Here is a 21,930-nt window from a genome sequence, read left to right as displayed (position 1 = left end):
CCTTGCCAGGTCCTGAGCCATGCCAGACAGTTTGAACTTTATTGTTCAGGCAGTGGGGAGTCATTGAAGGTTTTAGAGAGGACAGTAGCAAGAGCAGAGGTGTACTGGGGAGAATCTGAAGTGAGCAGGACCGCCCAATCGGCGAGGGTTTGACGCAAGTAAACTGAGCCCCCGAGCCCGACGTGGTTGGGTCAGGGAACAGGAGAGGGAAGCTGAGGCATTAGGTGATTATGCCAGTTGCACATATTATTTGGTAATTAACTTCAAAAACCTGTACATTTAAGGTTGGGGTTTTTAGGGTTGAAAAAATGAGTATGTCAAAAGTGTTACAATAAGATGTTGTGCTTTGCCTTGGCTCTCAGCCCCTGCCCCTTCCACGCAGGCTGGACCAAGTGGCCGCCCCTTCACTGATGTGGTACCTCAGTCTTTCTGGCACCCAAGCTACATCTTTCGACTAGTGTCCAACCAAAACATACTGAATGGTGAGCCACAAATATGGCCACACATGGAATTAAAAATTTTCTAGCAGCCATGTTAACAAAAGTAAAAAGACATAGGTGAAACTCAAAATATGCAAAGATCTCTTAACATTCAATAATGTGAGCGGAAACAACCCAATTAAAAACAGGCCAAAAATCTGAACAGACACCTCACAAAGAAGACATACAGGTGGCAAATAGGTATATGAAAAGATATTCCACCATCATATGTCATTAGGGGATTGCGTATTAAAACAACAGAGATTATTCCGCACCTATGGAAATGGCCAGGATCTGGAACACTGACAACACCAAATGCTGGTGGGGATGTGGAACAGCAGGAATCATTGCTGGTGGGAGTACACAATGGTACAGCCTCTTTGGAAGACAGTCTGGCAGTTTGTTCTGTCTTGTTTTGTTTTTCTACAAAGCTAAATGCAGAGTCTGACCATATGATCCAGCAATTGCATTCCATACAAGATTTACACATGAATGTTTACAGTAGCCTTTAGGGTTTCAGAATATCATATCCCTCCCACCCCCCCCCCACCCCCTCCCGCCAATATCATCCAAGATGTTGTATTTATACCTTGTGAATATTTTAGAAATTCAATTGTTTAAGAAAATAAATTTGTTACCATTTTTTAAGTTTATTTATTTATTTTGAGTGGGAGAGGGGCAGAGAGAGAGAGAGAGAGAGAGAGAGAGAGAGAGAATCCCAAGCAAGCTCTATGCTGGATCTCATGAACCAAGAGATCATGTCCTGAGCTGAAATCAAGAGTGGAATGCTTAACCGACTGAGCCACCCAGGCACCCCTGTTACCAAAATTTTAATTTATTAAGTATTTCACATTATTTGTTTTGAAACATCCCTAAACATAAAGGTAACCTAAAGTTTGAAGAATTAATTCTCTGGACCCAGAAGGCCTTTATGTATTTATATATAAATAATATATACTCTGTAATACTTTACAGAGATTTGTTTTCTGAACAGCATAATAGATAATTTTAATTAAAACTGAAAAGTCTCATATTGACAAGACAAATGTTTGTTTTGTTTGGGGAAAAGCAAACAAGAAACTATGTTTAAATCACCGATTAGGCCGTATGCTAGAGAACACCTTAGTTTGGATTTGCCCGACCTGATAATTTTCCTTTTCATTAGTCTAAGCACCTTATTTGCATGGAACAATTATCAAAGAATCAACAGTACCAAACCAACTACCCTACCAGTTTACCATAATACATGCATTTTACTCTTCTCTTTAACTTTTTACTAGAAATAATAATAGAAGAAGTTGAAAAAATGTGCAGGGAATTTACACATTTCATTCATCTAGCTTCCTCTAATGGCAGCAATTTAAATAACCATCATTGTCAGCCTGGCCAGGGTAGCTACCAGTGAGTTCTTCAAGAGACTAGAACGCCCCTCGCCAACACATTGGCTATTGGTCCCTCAGGTCATCCTTGGGGGCGGGGGTGATTAATGGGCAGCTAGCTAGGTTAAACACAATAGATGTGTTCCAACATCCCCAGCATGTCCCTGAGCCTCTGGTACAGCAGCGGCTCAACCTGAGCTTCATATGTATGTAGAACATCAGCACACTGGGGCAATGACTAATTCACCTTAAGGTTTCTAGAAATGAAATAGTTGGAGATCCTTCTGAGGTGCTGCTTCACATATGTGAGAAAAAATATCTAGGTGTGGCAGGCAGAAAACCTAACTTGAATTGCTTATAGTGAGGATTCATTCTTACCCACTTTCCAGATTTAAGGAAGATCACACACCTGAAGCCCTTTGAGGCAAAGGCCAGGTCCCTTTGAAGAAGAATTTTGCATGGTGTGTTGTAGACCGAATAGTTCCCATCCCACCCCCATTCATATGTTGAATCTCTAACTCTCAAAGTGACTATTTTTGGAGATAGGGCTTTTAAAGGAGTGATTAAGGTTAAATGAAGTCATTACTAGTGGGGCCCTAATCTAAGTATGACTGCTGTCCTTGTAAGAAAAGGAAGAGGCACCAGGGATGCAAATGCACAGAGGCAAGGCCATGAGGGGTCACAAGCCAGAAGGAAAGAAGCCCCAGGAGAAACCAAAGCTGCCCCAACCTTGATCTTGGACTTCCAGCCTCCGGAACTGTGAGAAACAAATTTTTGTTTTTGAGCCACCTACTGTGTGGTATTTTGTTATGACAGCCCAAGCAGACTCATACAAGGTGACAGGTAAACAAGTAGGACTCTTCCTTCCCCTAAGCCTTCCCCAGAGACACTTGTGGCCATTTATCAGAGGACTGTGCGCTGGGAAGACAGAAGGACTTTCCAGGGGTTTCAAATATTGGCTCCATATGGATGCTGATCCCCAGAGATGCAAAACGCTGCTGTGGTCCGTCAAGCCACATGGAAGATTATAAAGGCCAGGAGACAGATGGACTTTGGATCTATGTCTGTCTGAAGACCCAGCCTTAGATTATTTTCTCAGGCTTAGAATTTATCTAATTTAAATCAATAAATGTAGTGATTGGCAGCAGGCCCATTTTGGGTTCCTTCTCATAGAGTGAAGGTTACTTACTATGAAGAAAATGCAAAGGGGAAGCCTGAGGATTCTTTCTCACCCCTGCTAAGATAATAAACTAAAAACCCCAAAGCAATACTACACACCTGGTGGAATTATTAGAATCAGTGCCATCATCAAAGACTTGAAAGATGCAAGGGTATTAATTTCACATCCCCATTTAACTTGCCTTTTTGGCTGATACAAATACTGCACAGGTTGCAGAGAATGCCAGTAGATCATCATAAACTTAACCGGCTTGTAAAGCCAATTGAAGCTGCAGATCGGCACGTAATGTCCTTACTGGAGCAAATAAACACAGCCCCTGAGATCTAGTATACAGCTAGTGACCTGGAAAATGTTTTTTAAACCCCATAGTTAAGAGCAACGATGACCAGAAGCAGTTTGCCTTCACATGCGAGACTGTATTTCCTCACATCTATACCAACTCTCTAATTCCTTATGATAGTAAGACCTGGGGACCTGGTGCTGGTCCATTATATTGATGACATTAATTGTATCTGGTAAGCTAGAAATAGCAAACACACTAGATGCCTTAGAAAGATAAATGCATGCTAGTGAAATGCAGTCAGAGGTCTGCTATACTGATGAAATTTCCAGGGGTCCAGTAGTCTAAGACATCTCAGAATGTCCCCTAGAAAGTTATAGACAAATTGTTGGACCTTGTATTTCCCAGCATGAAAACAAACAAACAGACAAAACCCCAAATGCTTAATGGGTCTCTTTGGATTTTAGGGTTAACATTCCTTGTCTGGGCATGTTGTTTCAGTCCACATACCAAGTAACTCAAAAAGCTGCTAGTTTTGATGGGTCCTAGAGCCAGAATAGATTATGCCGAAGGTCTAGGCTTGGATGCAAGTTTATTTGCCCCTTGGGCCTTAAGAATTAACAAAGCCCAGGGGCGCCTGGGTGGCTCAGTTGGATACACATCCAACTCTTGATTTTGGCTCAGGTCGTGATCTTATGGTTCATGGTTTGAGCCCCCCATTGGGCTCTGCACTGACAGTGTGGGACCTACTTGGGATTCTCCTCTCTCTATCCCTTTCCCTCTGTCCCTCCTGTGCATTCTCTCTCCACTCCCCCCCTCAAATAAGTAAAATAAGCCTAAAAAAAAAAAAAAAGAACAAACCCACTGGTTTTAGAAGTGTTTGTGGCAGATACAGGTGCTGCATGGAGCTCTTACAAGCCCCAGGCTCAAGGATGGCAGGGAACATCCCTGGGGTTTTAGAGTAAGGCCAAGTCCTCTTCTGCTTTGCTGAAAATCAGCTCCTGAATTGCTGTTTGTTCATTACAGAGTCTGAATTCCTAACTGAGACATGAAATGACTATCCAACTTAACTGCCCACCATGAGCTTGGAATGACCTGATCGGCCAAACCATAAAATTGGACAGGCACAGGGATATTCTATTTAAAGAACAATAGTACATAGGAGACCAGGCCCAAGCATATCTGAAAGGCAGAAGTAAACTTCATAAACTGGTAGCTCAGACTCCCACAGTATTTGCTCCTACAGCTTTTCCAACTATTTCTTAGTTCACAGCAGAATCTTATGGGGGAGATCTAAACATCAAGGAGAAAAAGTGTAGGCCTGATTGGATGTATGTATGGGTCTGCATAGTATGCTGGCCCCAGCCGGAAATAGGGGGCTATTGTCATTTCACGATAGCCCCTTCAAGTTGCCCTGAAACATAATGATGAAGGGAAATCCTCCCACTGGGCAGAAATTGAGATGGCATATTTGGTTATTCATTTCATGTCGGAGGAGATCTATGATACAGATCTACATCAATCTGTGGGCTAATGAGTTGGCTAGCTGGGCAGGGACTTGGAAAGAAAACGATTAGAAAACTGGCTGTAAGGAGGTGTGGAGAGTGGCACGCAGATGAACTTCTCAGAATGGGCATGGAATGTGAAGATATTTGTGTTCCAAATAAGGGCCTACCAAAGGGAATCTACTGGAGAGGATGCTGTCAATAAATGAGAGGTCAAGGTGTCCCAACCTGTGGATGTCAATCTTCCCCCAGGCACTTGCCTACTCAGTGGGTCCATGTACAAAGTGACCATGGTGGCAGATATGGAGGTTATGCCTGGACTCAGCAGGTTGATTTCCTTTCAACAAGTTTGATTTGGTTATTGCCACTGCACAGTGCCCAAACCACCATCAGTATAGATCAACAGAAAACCCCTGGTATGGCGCCATTTCCTGGTGAAACCACCCAGTTCCCTATTGGCAGATTGTTTATATTGGACTCTTCCATTATGAAGTCAAAGCTTTCTTCTTGGATACCTATACATTTTGTGTATTGGTTTGTCTTCTCAACTCATAGTACTTTTGCCAGGAACGCCATTTGTAGACTTACTGAATGACTTTATCTATGTCCCATACAGCATCACTTCTGACTAGGAGTTACATTTTTCAGTAAAGGAATTATGGCAACAACTCACACTCAGGTAATAATAATTCATTAGCTTTACCATGTGCAGCTCTCTTGATAGAATAGTGGGATGGTCTTTTGAAGAGTCAAATGTGGTGCCGGCTAAAATACAACACTGAGAGTTCTGTCTTGCTGCAAGCAGTGTATTCCTTAAACCACTGGTTTGTAAATGTTGCTATCTTCCTCATGATGGAAATGCAGAGGTTCAAGAACCAAAGGGTGTAATGGGGGAGAGAGCTCCTCTTCCTGTTAAACCAAATGACATACTGTAGGAGCTTTTTCTTCTTCGTCTGGGACCTAAGCCTCCATGGAAAGGAGGTTCTAATGCCCAGGAATGAAAGAAATGCTTCCCTTAGGGAATATAGTCAGGATCTGAGGAATTGGAGGTTGGGATGCCTGACAGCCATCTGGCCCCTCATGTCAGTGAATAAACAGGTAGAAAGGAGGGATCTTACTGCTCGGGGTGATTGATGCTGACTATTCAGGGAAAACTAGGTTGTTGCTACTCAGTGGAGGTAAATAGGACTGTGTCTGGGACCCAAGGGATTCCCTAAAGCAGGTCTTATTACTTCTCTGCCCAGTAGTTTCAGACAATTGAAAACTGTAGCACCCAATAAAGAAAAGCACCAAGGACTTAGAGTCCACAGAAGCAAAGATGTGATTCCCACTCCAGGTGAAGAAGAAGAGCATCAGGCTGAGGTACCCGTAGAGACAAGGGGAACATGTGATAGTTAGTGGAAGAAGGCAGCCATGGTTGTCAAACTAGAGAACTTGTGAGGAGCTATAGAATCAAGTAGTCTCTCAATTAACTGCTTAACTGTTTCCTCCTCACTCCTGCCTTTTCCTCCAACCACTGCACGTGAGTAAAAAGTTTCAGTTGGGATTATGACCACATTGACTTAACTTGTGATCATTCAGAAGCTAATATTTTTTTATATTTTTCTTGGGATAGGGAACAGAGAGTTCTCACCCATGGAGGAAGAGCGTGGACCTGAGGGGCAAAAGGCTTAGACTATGCTGGATGGCTTCCAGTGACCCTTCAAGATCCACTGGAAAGAAATTGGAGGGTGGGAAGAGAGTGAGGTCAGGGTATTCCTGATTCCTTCTCTCTGGGGTCACCCCAGTTATTTTTCTTGAGGAGGGTCATGGCTCCTATTACGTTGTCATTTCCACAAAGCTCTCTCTGGTGGGTTCTGGTAACCTTTTCCTCCTCTTGTCCTTTCAGGCCTATGGGTAGGAAGGGGTGTATCCTATCGTTACTAGCCCTGGGGTTGGGCGCTATGCCTTGGGATTTCCCTATACTCTGCCCATATCTTTATAAATAGCTCCTTTATTACATTTAACTCAAATTGCCAAATTCGGAATGTGTCATATGTTTCTTGTTAGGACCTGATTGGCATAGCATGCCTCCCAAGTTCGCCCAAGCGGACTTGAAAGACTTTGATGTGGGAGAGACATTCTCTCTCTTGAAAAGATGTAAATGACTGAGCATACAGTTCTGATTCTCACAGAAAATTATCTTACAGACATGAGGGAACTTGGCCTTAGTAATGAACGTCAGTTCAGAGAGAACTAAATACATGCTGATCCTTGCTGACATTGTGGAATTATCGTATCAGCCATTCTGATCCTGTATTACTTCTAGACTGCCAATGACGGGATCTAGTAAATATTTTGATCACTTTGAATTGGATTTTTCCAGCTTTTGAAGCTGAAAGTAAATTTAACTGATTGGTTCTTGTGAGTAGAATTGAGGAGTCAAGGGGTACACACATTTATTTTTTTCATAGCTCCTGCAAAATTGCCTTCCAAAAAGGCTGTGTTAATTCTCACATTCATCCATACAGTGAGTGAATCTGTTTCTTCACCGCCATTGCCATCTTTAAAAAAAAAAAAAGTTTATTTATTTCTCCTGAAAGAGAGAGAAAGAGAGAGAGAGAGAGAGAGAGGAGAGACAGAGTGCACATGTGTGAGTAGGAAAGAGTCAGAGATAGAGACAGAGAGAGAGAGAGACAGAGAGAGAATTCCAAGCAGGATCTGTGCCATCAGTCCAGAGCCTGATGCGAGGCTCGATCCCACCAACCATGAGATCATTACCTGAGCCAAAATCAACAATCAGACGCTTAACTCTGAGCCACCCTCGTGCCCCACCTACCACCTTTTTAATTTGTGCCTTCCTGTTGGGTGGAAATGGAGTCTCATTGTTGCTTTGATTCTCATTTTGCTAATTACTAGTATGGTTAACTATAATTACGTTTATTTGTTGGATATTTATATTTTCTTCTCAGTGAAATGCTTTTTACATCTGTAGTTTATTTTCCTATAAAATTACTTGCATTTTAAAATTGATTAGTAGGAACTATTTAAAAACTTTGAATATTAGGTATTAGCTTATTGGATGCATTGCACATATTTTCTCCCACATACTTTTTCTTTTAACTTTCACCTATGTGTTTTGTCAAGTTTGTCCAAAATTCTAAAATTTTGGTGATGTTCAATTTACCATCTTTTGTTTCAAGACTGTTGCATTTTGTGTGATGGGGATCATTGGGCTAAAAGTTCTCTGTCACTTGGCTCTTTGTCCAGGAATTTCAGACTTTAGGCATTTAACCTAAACTTTTCCTTCAATGTTTTACCGCAAGCTGTCTGATGAGGCTTTATGTGTTTGTTTCTTATTTTGTGGTTGCACATGAATGTACAATTTGATCAATAGATGTTTTAAATTCAGAGAAATATACCTTGATGTTGGTCCTTTAGAGTTGGGCTCTTTTGTCTTGATGCCTTTAATATTTCTATTTATTTCTATTTATTATTTGGTGAGGCGTGTGGAGGTAATTTTTGCTAATTCGTCTTTCATTTTCACACGAAGGAGAGGAAACTGTTGACCCACAACCTAAAGTCTGGGTTTTCACAGAGGACCCAGCTTCAGGGAGGTGTGATGATGGATCAGCCCACAGGGAAGTAAGTCTTAGACAATGGGCATGGGCTGCTTAGAGGAGCAGAGGTTTGGGCAAGTTCAACTACATCATCCCACCCATGTTTGGTAAAAGCTGTACTGCAGAGGTCGCCCTGGGAATTTCCTTGGCATGTTCCCATTTTCCTAAGTCTACTCAAGTACAAATGGCCTGTGCTGTTCTCTGTGGTGCATGGTACACATCATGTTGCCCCATTAGTTTGACCAAGGTTAGTGCCAGTTCTTTTCCAGTAGCAGGGCCCAAACCAGACTGCCAAGCTTGCTTGTTAGTAGCCCTTGATGGGATGTAAGCTACAGTGGCCCTAGTCTTTTCAGGAGTCCCAAGGGAACTGATGAGCACGGCAGCAGGAAGCCCTGCATTGAGGAGTTGGGAGTTATAGATTCCAAGCCCAGTTCTACTACTAATTTGCTTCTGTGTATTTGTCAACTGTGGGGGCCAGGTAACCTCTACTCTCTACCACTTCTTGGTTCCTTCTGCTTTATTCATTGTGAATGTTAGCTTGGCTATGTGAATAAGTTTTTATGGAGATTGTGCATCTATGAACAGATTATAGAGATTCTAGTGATGTTGAATGACCAAGCTCTCTCACCCTACCTGGTGTCCATTGATGTTCCCTCCACTTATCAAGATCATGGGCATGTTTGTTTGTTTGTTTATAAATTTATATCCAAGTTATTTAGCATATAATGCAATAATGATTTCAGGAGTAGATTCCAGTGATTCATCCCCTACATATAATACCCGGTGCTGATCCCAACAAAGGTCCTTCTTAATGTCCCTTGCCCATTTAGCCTAACTCCCCACCCAAAACCCCTCCAACAACCCTCAGTTTGTTCTCTGTATTTAAGAGTCTCTTATGTTTTGTTCCCCTCCCTGTTTTTATATTATTTTTGCTTCCCTTCCCATTGTTCATCTGTTTTGTATCTTAAATTCCACCAAAAAACTACTACAACTGATCCATGAATTCAGCAAAGCCACAGGATATAAAATCAGTGCACAAAAATCGGTTGCATTTCTATACACCAATAATGAAGCTGCAGAAAGAGAAATCAAGGAATTGATCCCATTTACAATTGCACAAAAAACCATAAAATACCTAGGAATAAACCTAACCAAAGAGGTGAAAAATCTGTATACTGAAAACTATCGAAAGCTTATGAAAGAAATTGAAGAAGACACACAAAAAATGGAAAAATATTTCATGCTCATAGATTGGAAGAACAAATATTGTTAAAATATCTATACTACCCAAAGCAATCTACATATTAAATGCAATCCTATCGAAATAACACCAACATTCTTCACAGAGCTAGAACAAACAATCCTAAAATTTGTATGGAGCCATAAAAGACCCTGAATAGCCAAAGCAATCCTGAAAAAGAGAACCAAGACTGGAGGCATCACAATTCTGGACTTCAAGATGTATTACAAAGCTATAATCATCAAGACAGTATGGTACTGGCACAAAAACAGACACTCAGATCAATGGAACAGAATAGGGAACCCAGAAATGAACCCACAAACATATGGCCAACTAACCTTTGACAAAGGAGGAAGGAATAGCCAATGGAATAAAGACAGTCTCTTCAGCAAATGGTGTTGGGATAACTGGACAGCAACATGCAGAACTGGACCACTTTCTTACATCATATACAAAAATAAATTCAAAATGTGAGACATCAAAATCCTAGAGGAGAAAGCATGCAGAAATCTCTTTGACCTTGGCTGCAGCAACTTCTTACTCAACATGTCTCCGGAGGCAAGGGAAACAAAAGCAACAATGAACTATTGGGACCTCATCAAGATAAAAAGCTTCTGCACAGTGAAGGAGACAATCAGCAAAACTAAGAGGAAACCATTGGAATGGGAGAAGATATTTGCAAATGACATATCAGATAAAGGGTTAGTATCCAAAATCTATAAAGAACTTATCAAACTCAACACCCCAAAAACAAATAATCCCGTAAAGAAATGGGTAAAAGACATGAATACACACTTTTACAAAGAAGACATCCAGATGCCTAACAGACACATGAAAAGATGCTGAACATCACGCAGCATCAGGGAAATACAAATCAAAACCACAATGAGATACCACCTCATACCTGTCAGAATGGTTAACATTAATAACTCAGGCAACAACAGATGTTGGCAAGGATGTGGAGAAAGAGTAACACTTTTGCACTGCTGGTGGGAATGCAAGCTGGTGCAGCCACTCTGGAAAACAGTATGGAGGTTCCTCAAAAAATTAAAAATAGAACTATCCTAGAACCCAGCAATTGCACTCCTAGGTACTTGTCCAAAGGATACAGGTGTGCTGTTTCAAAGGGGCACATGCACCCAATAGCAGTGCTATTGACAATGGCCAAAGTATGGAAAGAACCCAAATGCCCATTGATGGATGAATGGATAAAGAAGATGTGGGAGGAGGTCAAACTTTCACTCTTCACAGATGACATGATACTCTATATGGGAAACCCAAAAGATTCCACCAAAAAACTGCTAGAACTGATTCATGAATTCAGCAAAGTTGCAGGATATAAAATCAATGCACAGAAATCAGTTGCATTGCTATACACCAACTATGAGGTGACAGAAAGAGAAATCAAGGAATCAATCCCATTTACAGTTGCACCAAAAACCATAAAATACCTTGGAATAAATCTAACCAAAGAGGTGAAAAATCTATACACTGAAAACTATAGAAAGCTTATGAAAGAAATTGAAGAAGACACAAAGAAATGGAAAAAGATTCCATGCTCCTGGATAGGAAGAACAAATATTGTTAAAATGTTGATACTACCCAAAGCAATCTACATATTCAATGCAATCCTTATCAAGTAACACCAGCATTCTTCACAGAGCTAGAACAAATAATCCTAAAATTTGTATGGAACCAGAAAAGACACCGAAAAGCCAAAGCAATCTTGAAAAAGAAAACCAAAGCAGGAGGCATCACAATCCCAGCCTTCAAGCTATACTACAAAGCTATAATCATCAAGACAGTATGGTACTGGCACAAGAACAGACACTCAGATCAACGGAATAGAATAGAGAACCCAGAAATGGACCCACAAACGTATGGCCAACTAATCTTTGACAAAGCAGGAAAGAATATCCAATGGAATAAAGGCAGTCTCTTCAGCAAGTGGTGCTGGGAAAACTGGACAGCGACATGCAGAAGAATGAACCTGGACCACTTTCTTACACCATACACAAAAACAAACTCAAAATGGATGAAAGACCTCAATGTAAGACAGGAAGCCATCAAAATCCTCAAGGAGAAAGCAGGTAAAAACCTCTTTGATCTTGCCCTCAGCAACTTCTTACTCAACACGTCTCTGGAGGCAAGGGAAATAAAAGCAAAAACGAAGTACTGGGACCTCATCAAAATAAAAAGTTTCTGCACAGTGAAGGAAATAATCAGCAAAGCTAAAAGGCAACCGACAGAATGGGAGAAGATATTTGCAAATGACATATCAGATAAAAGGTTAGTATCCAAAATCTACAAAGAACTTATCAAACTCAACACCCAAAAACCAAATAATCCAATGAAGAAATGGGCAAAAGACATGAATAGACACTTCTCCAAAGTAGACATCCAGATGGCCAACTGACACATGAAAAAATGCTCAACATCACTCATCATCAGGGAAATACAAATCAAAACCACAATGAGATACCACCTTACACCTGTCAGAATGGCTAACATTAATAACTCAGGCAACAACAGATGTTGGCGAGGATGCGGAGAAAGAGGATCTTTTTTGCATTGTTGGTGGGAATGCAAGCTGGTGCAGCCACTCTGGAAAACGGTATGGAGGTTCCTCAAAAAACTAAAAATAGAACTACTCTATGACCCAGAAATTGCACTACTAGGCATTTATCCACGGGATACAGGTGTGCTGTTTCGCAGGGACACATGCACCCCCATGTTTATAGCAGCACTATCGACAATAGCCAAAGTATGGAAAGAGCCCAAATGTCCATCGATGGATGAATGGATAAAGAAGATGTAGTATATATATATATATACAATGGAGTCTTACTCAGCAATCAAAAAGAATGAAATCTTGCCATTTGCAACTACGTGGATGGAACTAGAGGGTATTATGCTAAGTGAAATTAGTCAGTCAGAGAAAGACATGTCATATGACTTCACTCATATGAGGACTTTAAAACAGATGAACATAAGGGAAGGGAAATAAAAATAATATAAAAACAGGGAGGGGGACAAATCAGAAGAGACTCATAAATATGGAGAACAAACTGAGGGTTGCTGGAGGGGTTGTGGGAGGGGGGATGGGCTAAATGGGTAAGAGGCACTAAGGAATCTACTCCTGAAATCATTGCTTCACTATATGCTAACTAATTTGGATATAAATTTTAAAAAATAAAAAATAAAGTTAACAACAAAGATGTGGTATGTGTGTATATATATATATGTATATATATACATATACATACAGACATACACACATACACACACACACACACACACACACACACTGGGATATTACTCAGCAATCAAAAAGAATGAAATATTGCCATTTGCAACAACGTGGATAGAACTAAAGTATATTGTGCTAAGCAAAATCAGAGAAAGACAAATATCATATAACTTTACCATATGTGAAATTTAAGATACAAAAAAGATCATGGGCATGTTAAGTGAGCAAACTAGTGGGGCTTGTTAGCAAACAAGCGTGGATGATAATATCTTAGAGCTTAAAAATTGGAATCTGGACTTAGTGAGCTCATAAAATTATTTCCATGTCTAGAATCTTTGGCTTTACGAGTACTTACTTGAATTCAATTCAAGCCACGCTTAATGGTGTGCATATTTCATTGTTGTAAGTGACAACAAAACATTAATAGAAAGAACCTGGCAAGCTGGGTTATGTTTACATAGCAGAATCACATTCTTTACTTTTTATAACCAGCATAAATATTGATAGTCCTCTCAAATACAGCTAGGGTAACATGTAATTTTATTATCCATCCCTCTAAGACAAAAGTTCTGGTCCATTTCTTCAGTAGATGGGCTGTCTGCTCCTCAATTATGTACCCCAGTGGTTCAGTTCTTCCCTATTATCACCATCACTCCTATTCTAATTTCTCTTATACTCATTCACACTAAAGTTTAAATGGGGAACTTCAGAATGGATACTGATTGCTGGGAACTCTGGAAAGTACTGGATTCTCTGAATATTGGGAAGTGAGGGAAAGGTCAGGATCAAGTGGAATAAAGAGGACACATGTCATCATAAAACATAGATTTTTACACCCTTCTTCTGGGCATGGAAAATTCAAGCTAGATCCAATGGCTTTTGAATCACTGAAAATACAGCTTTCTGGGTTGTGTTGCTTGGAACCTCTGAGCATCTCTTGGGCTCATGCCTCCTCTCCACATTTGTGGTTCCTGCACCCAACCGGTTATACTCTCTTTTCAGAGGTCTGAGCATCAGTTTGGCAGAAGGTCTCCTCCTGAGGTCTGGGCATCCGTCCTACAAGTTCCTTCCTTTGAGCTCCTAGGCTTTTTTGTTCTCTCTGGTTTCTTTCCTGCAATTAACTATCTGGGATCCCTTAGTACTTCCTTGTTACTCTTTAGCCTTCTGACATGTTTTCTAACCAATTCCCTTTGTTTGAAATTCCTGGTGTGGGTTCTGCTTTCCACACTAGATCCTGATTGAAACAGAAGCCTAAAGAATTTGGGGGCCAGATGATAGGACTATTTAGATGCCATTTTATGGTGAGCCTCCCAAGAGAGGTATGTTGACTGATGCGTAATGGAGAGGCTCTTCAATTGGACAGAGGGGACCCAAGAGAGGTGACCCTGGCTGAGCCTGGCTTTGAACACCAGTGTGCCTGAATTCATTTTCACACTGTCTCCTGGGGTGACAGATAAACTGGAAGCCAAAAATGATGGGATTGATGTCTCCACAGGAAAGGACCATGTTCATCCAAGGCTAACAGGGAGATGGGGGTGAAAAGTATGAGAGGTTGAGCGAGAAGATTCCTTTCAGGGTTGGGAAAAGGGGCTCATGGAAGTGCTTGCCTAGAAGGTTCTATTTTAGCCCTTCCCCCAACCTCCCTGTAGCTAGGCAGTTAAATATGAAGTTGATTCCAGTCTGTCTTTTGAAATTCACCTCAGTCAAGTTAACTTGTGCCTCAGAAGGTTTTCATGCTTGATCTCAGCAGATGGGGTGTGGAGGTGGGAGTAGAGGCATAAAAAAACATGATACAAAAAAAAATAATAATAGTAACTGTTACCATTAGTTGAGAACCTACAAATGTCCTGCATTACTAGAACAGAAAGGGTGGGAGAGAAGTTGGGTTCTGGGGCTCTGTTGTTAGAGAAATCAGTGCCAACCATTTTAGTCCTTAGGCAGTTCAGAGTCCACTGCATTTTGGGGGCACCAGAGACCACGTTTGCATCAGTTATGGGTACACCACTCAGTACCTATGGCTTCCCAAGGGGATGAGGTGCATCTCTGAGGGGCTGAAAGAGTATAGTAGGCTTTCAGCTTAACCTTTCTTTCAGGGGTGGCCTGAGGTGGTTCAGGCATGGTTGGATGAGTGGGAATGCCATGTGGGAACCCTGCCTAAAGCACACAGCTAATTTTGCAATCACAAGACTCCCTTAGTGGAACTGTAAAGGGCAAGCTTGATTGCGCCAGCAGATGGACTTCCCTTGTGGAGGGCCTGGCATTCCAGGTGTAGCCCAAGTGACAAGGCAGGAGAATTGAGCTCCGGGGAAGTCCCGCAGTCTCCCCTTGCTGAGCAGCCTGGGGTCTGTCATCAACTCTATTTCCCCGTAGGTGTGGCTCGGTGCCTCCTTCTCAAGGAGCTCAGGCTGGTCACACTCATGCTGATGCTGTGATTTCTTCATCTGAGTCTCACAGGATCTTCTGGCATATGATTGCCACACCCCACCCAGCCAGGTGGGACCTCCCCGTACTTCCCAAATAAATGACAGTCTCGGTCACTGCTCTTGGGAGCTATTGGAGCTGTGATTCAGTCCCCTGCACTTTTGATAAAGGTCCTTCCTTGCCCGCTGATAGCTGGCAAGTCCTCCAGCTCTTCTTTGTGCTTTAGGGCTCAGGGAAGAGATGCGGCCATGCCGGGCTCAGTCCGGCGCGGGGTCAGTGGTTTCCGGGAGTTACTAGGATCTTGGCAGAGATGCCCTGGCCTGGGGCCGCCCGCCCTGCTCCCAGGCAGAAGCAGTTGCCGATGGGAGGAAGGAGGAGGGATGCGGGCATCAGGTGGGGGTGGCTTTTTAAGGTCAAAAGTCACGCCTGGCTCAGGACTTTTAGGGAGAGATTCTGTCACTGGCTGGATCTTTGGGTGGAGTAAACTCTGCGCCATGTCCCCCTCCCTGACACCACCTTGAAGTTTTGTCTCAGGAGGTGGCTCAGATTTTCTGACTAGGGCTTTGTGTCAGGCCAGGCTTCCAGGCCAGCTCCCTATCCAGAATGGGGACCTCAGTAACTAGTGTCCTGGAAAGGTCTTAGGAATGTCTCCTGACCCTTCTGTCTCCTATTGCTGTCCCCGCAGGTGTGGAGACAATCCCATTATGACATGCATTCGAGGAGTCCCTTTCTGTGGAGAACCCTATACAGCAGGTGATGTTGAGATGGGGCTCTGTACCCACACCTGTGCCCACACCTGTCTCTTCTGAATGCCCCAGCATTCTCTGCCCCTCTTTGTGCATGGCCCTTCCCACCCGGTGCTGTCCATCTTCCACTGGATGGTGGGCTTCCACGGGGTGGGGAGTGGTGCTTATTCTCTGCTCTAGCTCCAGACCCAGCACCGAGCCAAGCACAGAGTAGGCATCAGAAGGAGTACCTGGGCCTTGACTGTACTGTGGGACAGGTTATCCTCTTAGACCAGCTTCAGCCCTGGCCCTCCTCACCACCACCTGTAGCTTTCCTGGAAAGAAGGGCTGGGCTGAGGGTCACCAGATCGCTGCCAGTTTTGGTGTGTAAACCCTGAGCCTTCCTTCCCGAAGGGCCTAGCGTCTAGTAAAGTGGCCTAATTAGAATGTTTCCTCATTATTCTTTTCTATTTGAACCGTAGTGAATAAACCTCAGACCGGGGAGGTCTCTGACTTGAATCAGCAGGTGTGGATCCTGCAGGATCAGACCATTGTGACAGTTCCACGGACTGACAGTGTGACTCCAGGTGAGTGGTCATCCTGTGGCTGCTGCCTTGGAGGCCAGGGAGGCGTCATGTTAGCACACATGGGATGCTGGCACTGGCCTTGTGTTCAAAGGCAGCTTTACAAAAGGGCCCACCTGGAGGGGGCTCCCCCACCTGCCTGGGAAGGGGTGTCCTGGGGAGCCGGAGAGCTGCTTTCAGTGACCTGATGGCCTGTCACATGGAAGAGGAGTATCTTATTCTGCCTGACTTCTGGGTGTCCTAAAAGGACTCAATGAGTGGGTACCATGGGAAGGCAGGTTTCAACATCACATGAGGCCAAACTTGCTAATGGACGGAGGTCTTCAAGGAGCAGAGGGGCTGCTTGGGGTTGGAGTTTCCCACCTCCAGGTGGTCCAGCAGGGGCTGCCATCTGTTTAGCTCTTCGTGTTTGCTCCATTTCCTAGGGCAGTGACTGGTGCATGGTGTGAGTGAATGAATGAACGAACAAATGTGGTGGTTGGCGTTTTGGTGGGCCTGGGGTAGCAGGGATTGCACTCAAGGTTTCTTCCTGCCCCACCTGGGTGATGCTGGCCTCGTCCTGATTTCAAGAGGAAACTGACACTATCTTCCCTTTTGTCCTTCTTAGTCACTGTCACTGTTGTCCCGTGCAAGTATCCAGAGTATCTTGAGCAAGGCAGAGGGATTCCCATTTATATGGGAATAGAGAATCCAGAAATGTGTCTGTCTTGTGAGGACATAGGAGGGCAGCCCACATTGCAACTGAAGGTGAGTAAGAAAAATAATGTTATTAAAAATACCAGTTTCTTTCTTCCTTCCTCCCTTCCCTCCTTCTTTTCTCCCTTCCTTCCTCCCTTTCTCCCTCCTTCCCTTCCTTCCTTCCTTCCTTCCTTCCTTCCTTCCTTCCTTCCTTCCTTCCTTTTCCTTTCTTTCTTTCTTTCTTTCTTTCTTTCTTTCTTTCTTTCTTTCTTTCAGAGAGAGCAGGGAAGGGCAGAGAGAGAGAGGGAGAGAAAATCCCAAGCATGCTCCGTGCTGCAGTGAGGAGCCTGACATGGGGCTCTCCACCTCATGAGCCATGAGATCATGACCTAAGCCAAAATCAAGAGTGAGACCACTCAACCAACTGAGCCACCCAGGTGCCCCAAAAGGCCAGTTTCTTTTATGAGATATTTATTTGGTAGATAATCTAGTTTTAGAAGTAAAGAAAGAAATATTCTCCGTTCTTAAACATATTTATTCCTAGATATTTTTGAGTTATCTGCATGCAGTTGCGTTATCCTGAACATCACTAGTTGAGGATCTTTGTCTTTCTTGTATTTTAAGATATTGTCTACCATTGTTTCAAGTATATTCTCTCCTTCATTCTGGCTTCTCTTTCCTTCCTTTTGGAATGCCTGCATTCCTTAGTCATTGGAACATCTAGATCTCTCTTCAGTATCTCATCTTATTTTCCATACTTTCTATCCTTTCACTGTTTTGTTTTTTTCTTGTTGCACCCTGGGAGAATATCTTGGTTTAATCTTCCAGGTCACGATTACATTTTAAGTTTATCCTGTCTGCTTACTTATTCTCCTATTCAGTTTTCTGAGATTTCAATCTTTCCTCTTGTTCCTTAAACTTCAGTTTAGTTCAACTCAATTTCATTTCATCCAGTCCAATTAGCTGAGTAAATGTGTAGGTTTTTAGTGGCACAGCACCGTTGTGGCCATTTGAGATACATTGGTGCCCAGAATGGCACAGAGCCCTGCCCTCAGAGGGTGTGGATTCTAGCGGGAGGAGAGAAGTGGTAGACAGTAAGTGTAATAGGTAAGCCTGTGGTGTCTTTAAGGGTGTTATGTCCCGTGGGAAAGCACAGTTAGAGCAGGCTAAAGAGACTGGCCGTGCCAGCCCAGGTGGAGTTGGGCTGCCGTAGAAAATAGTGCAGTCGGCATCGTAAGATCTTAGCAGACAGTAGAAGGCAAGAAGAGAGTTAGCCAACAGGTGTGAGTGGGAGCAAGTTCAAGAATTAGCAGAGAGAACAGTGTGACAGGAGTGAACTAAGTGGGGAGGAGTTCAGAGAGATAAAAAGGCAGGACACAAAGGGCCTTGCCGGCATTTGTAAGGACTTTGCCTTTCCATCTGAGTAAGATGGGGCATTATTAGAATGTTTTGAGTAGAAGAGTCCCATGCATGAACATAGGTTTGAAAAGAATTATTTTGGCTGCCAGTTGAAAGCAGACTGGGGGGGGGGGGGGGCAGGGTAAAAGTCCTGTGGGGGGACTTCGAGGTGATCTAGGGGAGATTTGATGGACGTGGACAAGTGGGTAGCAGTGGAGGTAGGCAGAAGCCAGTCAGACTCTGAAAATATTTTATTTAAATTGAGGCAAGAGGACTTGCTGACAGAGTGAATGCTGGGTGTGATGAAAGAGGACTGAAAATTACGTTTTCACCTATGTCCTGTCTGCTAAGCCACCCTTCTACTGAGATTTTGTCTACTGTGGTTTTCGATGGATTGAGAATTGACCGTTTCATTCTGCCACATGTGGGTTCTTAGGGACCCTGGTGCCAGCAGTGTTGTTGCAGTGCTGGAGGTGAACGCCCAGACCGAGGGGTTTAAGAGTGGGACAGGAGGAGAGAAACTAGAGACAGCCTATATAGACAACTGTTACAGAGAGTTTTCTGCAAAAGGGGAGTTGGGAAAGGTGGTGGGCAAGCGAGATCATTATTTAAGAGGTAGAATGGCAGCAAATGTGCTAATGGAAACGGCGGAGAGAACGCAAACATGAATGGCCTGAAGAGGAACAGGAGTAAGCTGGGGAGGGCAGCTGGGGACTTGCCGCCCAGTCCTTCCCAGGCGGGAGGTTGAAAAGGAGGATGGAGGAGGTGGTGTCAGAGTTTGAAATGAGCAAGTGTCTTTTTATTTATTAAACAGCCAACACATCTCTATTGAATTTCTGTGTGTTGGGATATACAGTGATGAACAAGTCTAGCAATAATTATATGATTGATGGATATTCTAAGTTCAGATGGTAATGAGATAGGGAGGAGGTCCAAATGTGGACAAATTATGGACCATCCCTGTGTAGTGTCTCTCTGGAGATCTTGTGTGTGCATAATTTTGTTAAAAATACTTATTTTACTTCAATGCACAGTATATAAATACACAAAATGTACTTCTACATATGATATAGAAAGCATTTTCTGATTGCTCTATTTACTTGGTTTGTTTGTTTAACACAAATCCTTTGGTTTGTTAGACCCTCTTGTGTCTTTTTTGTGGCACTGACATTCCTCGAGTGTTGGCAGCTGGTCAGAGGCTAATACTGGAACTTTTGTTAGAAGACTAGTTTTGCGAGGTGGCGGCCCTCAACTGTTGCGGCTTTGGTAGGGGAGGTCCTTGGTTTATTGCTGCAGATCTGCAGCTCCTTCTTTTCCCCCCATCAGCCTCTTGTGTGAGATGAGTTCCAATGCATCGTTGGAGTGTGCCCACTTGTTCATTAACCTTTCTTTGTGCCATTCCTACTCCATCTCTGGATTTGAGGAAAGGGGCCGGGAAGGTGAGAATCCATGCTCACTCTGCTGCTCCTTTGAAATGTGTTTTCATAGAGGGATAAGGCTTTCTCTAACTTTGGAACATTTATTGATTGTGCACAAGTAACTCTGAACCGCTAACAGCCTCTGCTTCTCCTGCTGGGCGTTCTCTGTCACGTTTCAGGAGGAGGAGATACTGGATCTGTACAACGAAGTCGCGCCCGTGGAGCCCTTCCTCTTCTACCACTCAAAAGATGGCAGGACCTCCACCTTCGAGTCCGTGGCCTTCCCTGGCTGGTTCATCGCCTCCTCTGAGATCCGCCATCCCCTCTACCTCACTTCAGACCTGGGGGGAAAGAACAATGTTAACTTCAATTTAAGTATCAATGCTTGACCTCAGCCTGGAGGGGGCAGCTTGGTCAGAGGTCTTTGTTAAATTTCCTAGTTCCCAGCATGCTTTCATTTATATTCTCTCTGTGTCATTTCACATCAGTGCTGAGAGGTGGGCAGGACCTTGTTATCATCACACTTTGTGAATGACTTCAGGGCAGCCGAGGCATAGAATGTGAGCTCAGACACGGGGCGAGGGGTCACGTAAAGTTCTCCTCTCAAGCTGAAGTTGTCCATCCCACAGCCATCTGTACAAGGGTGTCTGGACCCCAAGACAGTGCCTTCTCTGTGGGTGGATACAGAGAAGCGTCAGAGCTCATGATCTGGTGACTAGTGTGGAACTGATTCGTTTTGTTTTCTTTCCTATTTAGATTACATTTTCCATATGCTTTGTATGTTGCCAGTATATTTCACGTTGTATAATGTATCCTTTTAAGGGTTAAGGAACGTTTAAAGGTAAATAATTCTTAACAATAGTTAAACTATTTTTTTCCTAATTCTAATATGTAAACATAAAGCCAAATATAAACTTCATGTGTTTACATAACAGAAAAGCTAAAACTAAGCTGTAAAATGAAGTAGAAAAACGTAGTAAACTGAAATTAGCGAGAGTAATTGAATGAGGATAGCTCACTGGGGTTTCACCGGGGAAAGAAGGACCCCTATCAGTGGTGAAAGTCCAGGGTGGAGATAATGCATGTAAAAGAACACTACTATATGACTACTTTCTGTACAGTCTCACAGCCTTGATTTCTTTGCCTCTTCTAGACTTTTCCTTTTAGGCATCCACAAGATCTCTTTAAAAATAGCAGTAAAGGTGATGACAGAGCCTAAGGCAGGGCAAACTACAAGCTAGCACACTGCCCCCACTCCCCCAGGTGGCATATGTGGGATATTCCTCAGGCACTGCTGGCTGCCCAGGGACAAAGGAGAGGAAATAAACAAGTAGCTAACTGATAGAGATCACAGTCATGCAGGACCAGAGTCTCCCTCAGTTCACAAATATCTTAGTAAATTTCAAGAAAAAGTCAATCTTATCAAATAGCCTAATCTCCAGAAACCTGTAGAATCAGTTTGCTGGAGCCCCAACATCACCCTTCCATAGTGATATAGGGAACAAAGGCAAGAAGGAAATGGCAGGTAAAATTAAGTGCCTGCGGCCCGTATAACCCGTATAACCTGCGGCCCATTGACAAATGCTTGAGGCAAATACAGAGTACCAAGTTTCTCCAGGAACCCCCTACCGTCCTAATGTTAATGCCTTACTAGAGGAAAACCAACCTTAGCTTGATAATAGCAAGGCCTCAGGTATCTTAGGAGTCCTCTTTAGCATATCAAAGTCCCTCTGGAGGCCTTCCTTTTGTCTTTACCTCCCCCCGAGCCATAGTGTATAACCAGTCATTGTTCAC

The 21,930-nt window shown here is 43.1% G+C and overlaps 1 protein-coding gene across 18 annotated transcripts in view; it reads left to right on the top strand.

The window, feature by feature from the left end:
- Positions 1–21,458, top strand: part of LOC122216320 (interleukin-36 gamma-like) — a 128,835-nt gene extending 107,377 nt beyond the window's left edge. For 7 of the 18 annotated variants that reach the window (XM_042933001.1, XM_042933009.1, XM_042933004.1 and 4 more), the window contains 4 exons: positions 16,019–16,086; positions 16,541–16,645; positions 17,250–17,389; positions 20,316–21,458. In XM_042933001.1, coding sequence (XP_042788935.1) covers positions 16,038–16,086; positions 16,541–16,645; positions 17,250–17,389; positions 20,316–20,525 — 504 coding nt within the window. In that variant the 5' untranslated portion in view covers positions 16,019–16,037 and the 3' untranslated portion in view covers positions 20,526–21,458. Of the gene's footprint in view, positions 1–1,389; positions 2,618–5,439; positions 5,503–8,355; positions 8,448–13,075; positions 15,406–16,018; positions 16,087–16,540; positions 16,646–17,249; positions 17,390–20,315 lie in introns of those variants that run through there. The other 11 variants (XM_042932997.1, XM_042932998.1, XM_042933013.1 and 8 more) reach the window with 5 other exon arrangements.
- Positions 21,459–21,930: the final 472 nt, after the last annotated feature.

This window comes from Panthera leo, chromosome A3 (genome assembly GCF_018350215.1).
Source record: "Panthera leo isolate Ple1 chromosome A3, P.leo_Ple1_pat1.1, whole genome shotgun sequence".
Taxonomy (NCBI): Eukaryota; Metazoa; Chordata; class Mammalia; order Carnivora; family Felidae; genus Panthera; species Panthera leo.
This window is presented reverse-complemented; position numbering and strand designations above follow the sequence as displayed.